The following is an 11685-nucleotide window of genomic DNA, read 5'->3' on the forward strand; positions in this document are numbered from 1 at the left end:
TGAAACTACAAAATTAAAGGACATTTTGATACATCTACCTATCTATAGTTTCAAACCATAATATATATAATTCAAAAGTTTGGTTTACTTTTTAAAAATTTAGTATCAAATCGGTGATAAGACAAGCTCAGGCAATGTCATTAATCAAAGAATTGGTTTTGTTTTCGGTGTATTTATGTTATCTTCATATTTATTATCGAGCAGTTAAAAACCAATCATGTTATTATATTTGTATTTATTTTAGTTCTGGACTTAAAACTTGGTAAAATTCATGGAATTTGGAGAGGGGGACAAGGGAAGATGGTTTTGAAGTAGAAATAGAACCAAAATGAGTAACAAGTCATGTGGAATCTACAAAATACCTAACAGATAAAAGCGGTGTTTTATTATTTACAAGAGACTACTGTTTTTCTTTTGCTAAATTATTCGGCAAATTCATTCAGTATATTAAAAAAAAGAAGAAGTATTAGACTGTAGCCATCAAGACTGCTTATGATTCTATGAGCATTGTTCGCAGGGTTTTCTTTTTGATTTCTTTGGGCGCTTGGAGGAGATACTTAGAGCCCGTTTGGATTGACTTTAAGTTGGTTTTTTTTTAGCTTTTGGACGTGTTTGTCTAATGCTGACTTTAAGCCATAAAGTTCTTAAAGTCGGTCAAAAATGAAAAGTTAGGATTTCTAACTTTTTTTCCAAAGAGCTTAAAGTCATTTTCTTTGACTATGAAAATTACTTTTATATCCTTTATATTTTAATTAAATTCTCAAACTACCTTTTTTTATTTTTTTAACCCTAAAATTCACATCATAAACACTTTTATCCAAACACTCAACTGCTTATTTATAAAAATAACTTTCCGCATTTCAAAGTTCTAAAAGCACTTTATACATAAAAGTTACTTTTTTTAAACCCATCCAATCGGACTCTTAGGGTGTTTTCGGTAAGAAGGAAAACGATTAAATAGGATTTGGACGTAACTCACACTCAAAACTAATTCAAAGGGAGTATGAATTGTGCAAATCTTATAAAGAGCCGCCATGGACAATTTTTCACCGATGGGGGACTTCTCTCTTCAGCAAAAACATTTTTCAAAAAATGACTTTTTAACTTTGTCATGTTCTATTGGTTAAATTTTGCGAAAAACATTTTCTTTTGGGAAATATTGTCCTTGAATATGAGAAAAATAACGTTTGAAGTGAAAGTATGAAAAACAAGTTTTATTAGTGATATTGCACATTAATTGTGTCCTCTTTATTCTTTTATTCCACCTCCATCTTTTATAGTGTTTATTTAAATGTTATGTAAATACTTTTAGAATAATATATTTACTTCCGTACTAAAAATCAAAAAAATAAGTAAGAAATCAATATGAGGTGGGTTGGGGTTTGGGCGCCCTACCTGATAGTGATATGGGGATGGTGGGGTTGGGGGTGTAAATTGTAATTAGAGGGTGGGAAGGAGACATGACAAATGTTAAATGCGACTAACGGAGCTTGTTTTTCAAAATTACTATAAAAGTCATTTTTCTTATAACAGATAAACATATTTTCCTAAAAAAAATATATTCTAAAAATTTAAACCAACCAAACACACTTTTAATATATCAATGTGAGCATATTTCTTTCAAAAGAGAGATTGAGATGAGAATAACCAGGACAAAAGAGAGTTGTTCGGATGGTAAGAACCTCACTTTGAATCTTAAGATTGTGAGTTCGAGTCATCAAAAGCTACACAAAAAGCTGGACCTCAAGTTAATCATGATAACCTAATGCAGGTAATTTGATAATATAAATGCTCGATACTAATGTGTCTTTTTCCCCCTCTCAATCAAATACATTCACATGTTCCTAAACTTGTTCGATTTTTACATTTGCTATATTACCCATTAAACACCTATAGCCTATAGTTTATAAGCACCTCTAAAAGTGTACCTAAACACATTTTTTAGCCAAGACAACTAAAATATGAATTTTAGGTACTAACCTGAATTTGGGTGCTTAAATGAAAAAATGGAATATATAGGGAGCCACATATGGATAACCATTTTTTGAAATACTGAACGCGCTCAGTAGTGAGAGTGTAAAATACACACTTTGCCATATCAGTTAATTAAAATGTGTCTAGTAGTTACCTCTTGGATGAATTTAAGTGTTCAACACTAATGCAAGTGTAAATGAAAAAGTCAGACAAATTTAAGGGCCGCGTTCCCCCCCCCCCCCCCCTGTATTTCGTACTCATTTCGTTTTATATTATTTGATCTTATTAACCTGACATATTTTTAAAAAAAATATAGTTAAAAATATAATTTACTAAACTAACTTTATTAATAATGCTTTGAAATTCTAAATTCGATTATACTCCCTCCGTTCATTTTTAATTGTCATGTTGCATTTTTTGAGAGTCAATTTGATTTATTTTTAAAGTTAAATTAGATTACATTAATTGAATATTTTAAAATAAAAATTTAAACATTCAAAAACTATACAAAAAGTAATATAAATTGCATTTTTTAAAATATCAATATGATAGAAAACTACATCTTAAAATGCTAGTCAAAATTTGTATCGTTAACACTCAGAAAAAGAAATTATGACAACTTAAAAGGAACTGAGGAATACTACTTATATAATTATTTAATACTAAGAGTAATATGAGGGAAAAAATAAAACTTTATTGGTTTATGTAAATAGAGAAATAAAGTGATATCCTACTTTGTGAGATTACACTGATTTTTTATTGTTTTTTAAAAAATTAAAGGTCACTAATTCACTGTGTATGTTATTGTAGACAAATAAAATAAAATATCTATTTTTAATATAAAAATTAAGTAAAATAATAGAAAGGGATTATTTTGGGTGTGTGGTTAATTATGGGGTCAAGGGAGTGGGTTGTTAAAACAAACTTTATTTTGGACATGTGACTAGGGGTCGACAAAAGCATGGGGTTTATTAATTTTGGTTTCTTGATTTAGAAAATCTCTTCCCTCCTAAATAATAATAATAATATAAGGTGCAGTACGCCACGTGTCATGTCGAGGATGGAGAAGAAAGACATGTGACATGAAATACCCCTCTCTCGTGCTTATGTTCCTAACAAGGTGGAAAATTCATTTAATAAGAGGGTCTTCACTTACATAGTTGAAACTTGAAAAACAATTATTTTTTAATCATACCCACAATTCCAATGGGGTCACCTTTAATTCCTAACCATTTTTATTTGAACATAACATTCCAGCCGACTCATTAATTTTACCGCAACTTCTCTTACTACCAAATAAAACTACCAACATTATTTTTTATATAGAATATCGACTGATATGAACTTAGGTCATATGAAGATTTCATTAATTTTAATATTGAGAAAAGTAAAATGAAATTATTTAGTCACCAAAAGTCTTATCTATTTTGAAAGTTGTTTTTTTTTAGTTTGTTTCTTATTGTATAAAGGAAACACTTAATGAAAATTGAACAGACATTTATTATGTTGAAACGTTAGAAAAGTTCACTTTTTGTCTTTAGTTGTATTTGGAGGTAACCAGTGAACTTTAAATTCTAATTTTTGCATAAAAATAATAGATATTTTTCAGTCTGTCATTGAGAAAAATTAGTCAATGCTATTAAATTTTAAATTTCAACTGAAGATTATCTTAAAATTTCACCCTGAAACTTGAAATTTATTATAATATCTATATTTTAATTACAAAAATTGAAAAAAAAAACTAGTTATGAATTTTACCAATTTGATTTGTTTTAAAATTAATAAAATCAAACCAAATCAAATACAATATAAATTTATTGATTTGGTTGTTATCTATTTCGGTCAGTTATTCAGTTATAAACTAAACATCAAATACAATATAAATGATTCATTCAAAAAAAATATAACAATTCATTTAAAAAGAAAAATTGCTATTAGTTTCGATTCGACTATTCGATCGCTGAATTTACTCTGAGTAAAGCTTTAAAATTTACCGCTTTAGCATAGACAATGAAGAGACAGTGACATTCCTAGTCCTAGTCCTACCAAGAACTCTTATAGACAATCATATGCATGAAACCAATAAGATAAATGATCTCGTTTTGGGTGTTTTTGCTTTCATAAATAAATTTTAAACAAATTTTGATGAAAATAGATACAAGATATTTAAAATTATTCATAAAAATAGTATATTATGTATGTATAATTATAAAACATATGTATATAAATTATCGGTTCGGTTCAATTATTTCTTCAATTTTCTTTTGAACAAAATAAAAAACAAACAAAAATATTATCCATTTAAAAAAAAGGTAAAATCAAACCAAATCATATTCAAATAAAATTGATTTATTTAATCAATTTGATTTAATTTTTCGATTTGAATTGATCTTTATCCAAATGATGGACACCGCAACTGCTGCTATTGGTACATTCTACATCCAGCATATTTACCGGTCATTGGCATGTCTTTTATAATAAAAAGTAAAAAATTATAGTAAATAATTATATCTTTTTATATTATAATATTTTAAAGGTAATGCTCTGACTTTAATTTCCAAAGAGCTTATATTGTATTAGACATAATTCATTCGTTGAACACTAAAATTTAAAGATCAATTCATTTTAAGGAAAATTCATGCAATATCCATCACATATATTTACTGTCCCAACATTAAAGAAACACTGTTTGTTTTAATTCCATTTTTAAACGTAGGTAAGTAAAAGACTTTACATTTAAAAAGTAAAATTAATAGGGTTATTTAGTCCCATCACATTTTGAAGAGAGTTTTAACTACTTTTATATTAACAAGCGGACCGACTTTAGCTTCGCAAGGGTTCATTCCAATCGCAATAAATAAATTAATAAATAAATACTTATAAAATCAAAATTATTTTTGTATATGCAATAAATGTTGAATCTATTAGTTTTTTTTTAATTTTGAATTTTTTTAATGAAAATTCTGATTAGGAGTAATAGTTATCTGGAAATGAAGGAGACAACCTACAAAAACATGTTTAGTTACACTAATATCAGCATGTATAATAAGTTAAATTATTTTAAATTCCTCTACGTGATTATGTCCCTAATAAGGTGGAAACCCGTTAGTTTGAGAGTAAATGGTTTTATTCAATTTGGCATTGACAGTGACACACAAATTCTTAATCATGCCTAATGTTTGCACGGCCATGGGGTCACCCTTACTTCCTAATCTTCCTACTTAATATAATTTTGTCAGATCTTTCATATTAATCATGTTTAGGTGCTTCACATATTGACACATTTACAAAATTGTTTTGGTCCTTATGTTGACATTTATTTGTTTAAAATTTCTTTATTACATGAACATAGAAAAAAATTGATGAAATTCTCCATGTTAATTTAACTTGAACGTATTTTATTTTTTTAATAATAATTTTATTTGAGGTAATTAATAATAACTCGAACTATTTTATTTTGACTTTACTTTGGTTATTAGCTATGCCTTTGACATCCCCATTCTTGCGGTTAAAATAATAACTTCGGACATGACGAATTCACATAGTCGATGTATACAAAATTTGGGCCGAGAAACTTCTCACAATTTAAATGCAGAAGGCAGAGAGCTCAACAAGTGCGAATTGGCTCTGAAAATGTTAGAGAATTTATTAGTATATGATTTTCTCATCCATAGAAAAGAAATAATATAGTGCCTTTTAGTAACAATACAAAACAAAAGAATCTCTATAATTGTAATTACCATTCTTCCATAAATCTATATAATCATTATCAATGACATTAGTAGTAGTACAACTTCTTGTCTTCTGCGACACAATTAGAGTTTTAATTACGATTTGACCGAACTCAATAATTTTGATCAAAATTTTATATTTGTAATAAAAAATTCACTTAATCTATATAAATAATTTATCTAGAAGTCAATAAGCTACCTTTCTTAAAATCAGAACCGAAAAACTCATTATTCTGAATCCAACCCTATATAATTATCCATCAAGCAAAGTACAAATCTTGGACGTTCAGTCCATCACATGCGAGTCACATGAGCCCTCAAGTTGTATTTAAAACAGTTATGAAGGAGTGTAGGAAGGTGTGGTGTGAAGTGCTAAGTAGGTCGTCCACATATATAGTATGGTGCTTCGTACTTAAACTAGTACTAAAATAATAAAACACAATCTTGTGGTGTTTAATTCATCAGATATGCATGTTCATAAAACTAAGGATATTTTAGTAATACTTTAATCTTAAGTTGTCATATAATATTCTTCTTTTTAAATTTTTTGTACTTATATATTTGGGCAAAAGTTGAGAGTCCTTGGATCATTAATTGGCAAACATGCTATGTCTGTTGTAAAGAAAGAAACACAATCACAGCCATGACATTCGTAAAGATGAGGCACGCATGGCCCCTAATTTTCTCAATTGCATAATATATCCTCTTTCACTTCTTGTGCCAAAATTTTCACTAAAAGGTTCAAAATATGAAGAAATAAACATACAAAAAATCAACATTATCTACTGTATTATATACAAAAAATATATTTTTTAACAGTATACATATAATATATAGTGTGATTTAACGTCAAAGGGGATTCTGATGAACCCGTTGCACTCACGTGTCTCCACCCCTTCACTTTCCCCATTCTTGGCGGGGCAAATTTTAAACATTGGGTTGCTTTGACTGAAATTAGCACAAAATGTGGATCACTGTATGAATGACACGACTTTATAATTTCCTGGTACAACAGTAGTCACCCAATTACTGCCATGACATCCGTGAATCAAAGTCCATTTTAACTTTTTGGGTAAAACTTATAAAGTCATTATTTATATTTCTTGGTAGTTAGATAGATGTATGTTGACCGTTGTTCAGGTTAATATCAATAGGAGATCAATGTCTCAATGTATAGCACTCTACGTACTGCTACCGGTTGAACTCGAAAAGGACTTTTAACTGTTGATTTATGACATTAGGTAAAATCAAAGCTACTATTATTTATCTTTCTTGATAGTTAGATATGTGTATTGACTGTTGAGTATGTTAGTTGGAAGGGGAGCCTTGGAGTAACTGGTAAAGTTGCTGCCATTTGACCAGGAGGTCACGGGTTCAAGCCTTGGAAACAGCCTCTGGCAGAAATGCAAGGTAAGGCTGCGTACAATAGACTCTTGTGGTCAGGCCCTTCCCCGGACCCTGCACATAGCGGGAGCCTTAATGCACCGGGCTGCCCTTCACTGTTGAGTATGTTAGTTACTTACAATAGGAGATCTCTGTCTTAATGTACGTAACAGCATTTCTACTATTAGCGGTTGAACTCAAAAAGGACTTTTATTGTGAAGCTTCTTTTAGACAAATCTTACATTAAAATGGATAGGAAATTAGTAGACAGAGAAGGTTGGGTTAACGAATTTAACTGTTGATGCGCCTTTTTACTTTAAAGCCTAAGGAAACAAACATGTGTGACCCTAAATGTTAGTTAGATTAGAGCGAACAATACATTGATAGTTACGTTGATCCACCTTTTTAACAACTGATGTGTGGCGAACGGACTCATTATATTTGATTCGAACTATATATTATATATGTTTTTAGTGAGTAATATATAACATAAACAACAACATAATCAGTGAAATCCCACAAGTGGAGTGTGAGGAGGATAGGATGTACACAGACCTTATCACTATCTGATGGAGGTAAAAAAACTGTTTTCAAAAGACGCTCGATTCAAAAGTCAAATATATACTTATACTAAATCCGCTTTGTCATTATAGCAACAAAAGATGAGTAATGATTAAATAAAATGATAGTCTATAGCTTGTAAGCTAAAATCCTAGATCTTTATTATTAATGTGAAGTTTAATAGAGAGAGTTTGGTGGAAGAGTGGAGATGTGTGAAATAATCACATGATATTGTATATGGAGACATGCACATGAAAGGCCCACTTTGTTAGTACAATAACAAACACATTTCTTTAAGCCCACTTGATATCAAACCCCAGCATGGAAACAAACAAACACAAATTTTTAAATTAAGTATGGCCTCCACCCACCCCCCCTCCCCCCACCCCCCAACACTAAAATTGGAGATGTAGTAGAAGAAGAAAGTGTGAGTTACCATTACCATTTAAGAAAAAGTTTTACTGAGAAAGAAGTTGTGTTTTTCTTCAATGCAATTGTCTTCTTCACATCCAACATCACTATCTATATTTTCTCTCTCTCTTTCCTTTGTGGTCCTTCCCCTTCTTTAAAGCTAGTTCGTTATCTCTTCTCTTCTTACTCTCTCTTTTTCTAACTACCATACCACAACTTCCTCTTCTTCTTCCTCCTTCCCAATTTTCCTTCTTTCTCTTCCTTATCCATATGTGTGAAACAAATTAAATAAAAGGAGACGAAAGATTAACTAGCTAGTGCGAAGCCAAATTTTGTAACGAAAGAACGAAAAGAGAGACATTTTTTTTTGTTGTTGTTGAAATTAATTAAGGATGTCAAGCAGAAGGTCAAGGCAATCATCAACAGGATCCTCGAGGATTTCAGATGATCAGATTATTGAACTCGTCTCCAAATTGCAACAACTTCTTCCGGAGATTAGCAATCGTCGTTCCAGCAAGGTTTTTTAATTACACTATTTTCCTTGTGCATGTTCATATAATATTGAACATGCAGCTGCATTTGGTTTTTATTCATCTGTAGTACATTTAATTCAAGTTGAAATTCATTAAAAGTGAGAATTAATTAATAGTCTAAACAGTATTATATAAGTAGGCAAAGTCACGTTATGTGGAGCTCTACGCATCTCGTCTGTGTTAGTCGCATTTATTATAGTATTATTCATGAAGGAACATATTCCGCCTGTTATATTCAAGCATTTATTTTATGTCTCTTTTTGGACTCTAAGGTCTATTTCACATACATCCTAATTTGTCTTGCCACAGACTAGATATTCTTTCTACTAAGAAAGAAATAGAAAATTACACTTCTTTACTTATCAGTAAATTTTAATTTATTGTATAGTAACAGTTAAGTTGCCTTGCCTTTCAATTTTTTTTATTTTAAAAACTTTGAATCAACCATGCACAATTATCTTGAGGATAGGAAATAGAAATGTTTCTCTTTCTCACACATTCTTCATTTTCTTGGAAAAGATATAAGTTTAATTTGGCGTACAAAAGGAGAATATAATGATTTGAATAATTTTTTGTGACCATGCCTAGGACCATGCTTTGGGGTCCCAACTCCCAAAAAAATGCAGAGCCAAATTGTGATTTTGTTGGTCAATGACTTGAACATAGTCAAAGATTTGCAATGCATCATTGCACAAATTAAGGCATGTCTACTACATAGTCTAAATAAATTATCACGTAACACAGCATGTTGACTCTAGAATTTAGGAGTAAAAAGTGATAGTGCTTTAATTTAGGAGTTGATTAGTTAATATAAAAAGGCCAAAGCACCACCCTTTAAGACGATCACACCTTAAAGAATGTGATATAAACAGTCTATTCTAATACAAATATTAATTGTTGAAGGCTTTTCGAGATGATTAATTATAAAGTTTGTTCAATTTTTGTTTTGTGTTCTCATATATTTTGTTCACAAAACTGCAGGCATCGGCAACAAAGGTACTTCAAGAAACATGCAACTACATAAGAAATTTGAATAGACAAGTGGATGATCTTAGTGATCGACTTTCTCAATTACTCTCAACTATTGATGCTGATAGTCCAGAAGCAGCAATCATCAGGAGTTTATTAATGTAGTAACTATATATTCCTATTAATTAATTAAAGTATTTGCATTTCTTAAGTATTGGAGCTGTATTTATATATAAATATTTTACTACGAAGTTCTTGTTCTCTTTTTTTGTTGCTCTAGTAGACTAAGCTGGTCACTAGCTAGGCCAATCATGAGTTAGAATTTAATTAGAACTCGGACATATATTAATACCGATTGAGCCAATGTGATCCCCCTAGCTATGGCACACGCTTGTAATTATATTTCCTTTAGTTATATTATAATTAATAAGATGGACTTTTGTGCTTTATTAAAATCCTTTTTCTTTTTGTCGTTATATATTGCATTTAATCCACGTTGAAGCAAGAAACTAATAACATGAGATTAAAAAGGAAGAAAATGTTGGTTATGGACCAGCTAGAAAAATACGGACTAATACAAAAATATATATGATCAAAATAGCGGAAATAAATTGGAAAAATAATAACACCAAAAATTTACGTGGAAACCCTTTTAAATAATGAAAAAACAACGGGCCAAGAGAGGAGCAACTGATAGCACTATAGTAAGGAGTTTTACATTGGATAGTCACGAGTACAATACTCAAAGTCACCACAATACACTCAAAAGAAATAACACTCTTTTGATTTTCCACCTTACTAAAATATCGCTCACACTCTATTTTTCTTCCTAAACTATCTTCTTATAGTCTATGAAATAACTCACTTTGCTCTCTAATATTTTTTTCTCTCTATCTTGGTGTGTTTTACAAATGAGCAAGAGTGCCCTATTTATAGGAAGAGAAAAAAACCTCCTTATGTCACTGATGACATAAGTAAATATAGAAATTTCAATATTTTAACATGAATAGATCTTTTTGGCCGGTTCAACAAAGGTGTATGAAGATATTATTCGGACGGTTGCTAATTTCAACAAAGGTATGTGAAGATATCTATAGGTCAGTTTCCAATTTGAACAAAGTGTGAACAAATATTTTGGCCAGTTGGCCACACCTCCAAGGATGATAATTTTTATCAAAGGAAGATAAAACATCTTCCATGAACTCATGGACTAGACCTTACAAATCTCCCTCTCCAGTCCCATGCACCTGAAGAAGGTAATTCTATTTTCTTATCAGAGAGAGCTCATGCCAACAAGTTCTTTGCACAGCTCGAACTTATCTCTTATTACCACTTTGGTCAGCATATCTGCAGGATTCTCATTTGTAGAGATCTTTTACACCTGCATATATTTTTCTTCTATCTTTTCTCAAATTCAGTGATATCTCACGTCTATGTGTTTCTTCCTTTCATGTACATAGAGTTCTTGCACAAGTCTATTGCACTTTGACTGTCACATTAGAAGACAGACTCCTTCTGATGCAAGTCAATCTCTTGAAGAAATTAATTTAGCCCATATCATCTCCTTGCCAGCTTTAGTAGCCGCAATATACTCAGCTTCAGTAGTAGACAGAGCAACACAGGTCCGCAACTTTGACTGCCATGATATAGCTCCTCCTGAAAAACTAAACAAATATCCAGTAGTGAATTTTTTATTATCAAGGTCACCTACCATATCAACATTTGTATAGCCCTTTAAGATTGGATTTGATCCTCCAAAACACAAATATTTATCTGATCTTTCTCTCAGATACTTGAATAACTACTTTACAGCTTCTCAATGCTGTTTTTCTGGATTGTCAAGAAATTTGTTGACAACACTAACTGCGTGAGCAATATCAGGTCTAGTGCATACCATTGCATACATTAGACTTTCGACGACGGAGGAATATGGAACTTTGGTCATACTCTTTTTTTCCTCCCTAGCTGTAGGCCACATATTCTTGCTCAACTTCAAATGACTAGCATGAACTATGCTAACAGGCTTAGCATTCTTCATGTTGAAGCGTTTCAGTACACGTTCAATGTACTTCTCTTGTAACAGATAAATCTTCCGTTCATCTCTGAGATAGTAATCCTCTTGC

General features: G+C 30.9%; 1 protein-coding gene and 1 long non-coding RNA gene across 2 annotated transcripts; one reads left to right on the forward strand and one right to left on the reverse strand.

The window, feature by feature from the left end:
- Positions 1 to 5249: 5249 nt before the first annotated feature.
- LOC129874668 (uncharacterized) lies at positions 5250 to 6076 on the reverse strand. Its single transcript, XR_008762937.1, has 2 exons — positions 5715 to 6076; positions 5250 to 5601 (listed from the first exon to the last, which is right to left on the reverse strand). It is a non-coding gene; the product is annotated as an uncharacterized LOC129874668 (long non-coding RNA).
- A 1573-nt stretch (positions 6077 to 7649) lies between these two features.
- LOC129873553 (transcription factor PRE1-like) lies at positions 7650 to 10017 on the forward strand. Its single transcript, XM_055948666.1, has 2 exons — positions 7650 to 8578; positions 9575 to 10017. Exons 1-2 carry the CDS (start codon positions 8453 to 8455, stop codon positions 9725 to 9727), a joined length of 279 nt encoding a protein of 92 aa, XP_055804641.1. The 5' UTR covers positions 7650 to 8452; the 3' UTR covers positions 9728 to 10017.
- Positions 10018 to 11685: the final 1668 nt, after the last annotated feature.

The sequence above is a fragment of the Solanum dulcamara genome, chromosome 11 (assembly GCF_947179165.1).
Source record: "Solanum dulcamara chromosome 11, daSolDulc1.2, whole genome shotgun sequence".
NCBI classification, from domain to species: Eukaryota; Viridiplantae; Streptophyta; class Magnoliopsida; order Solanales; family Solanaceae; genus Solanum; species Solanum dulcamara.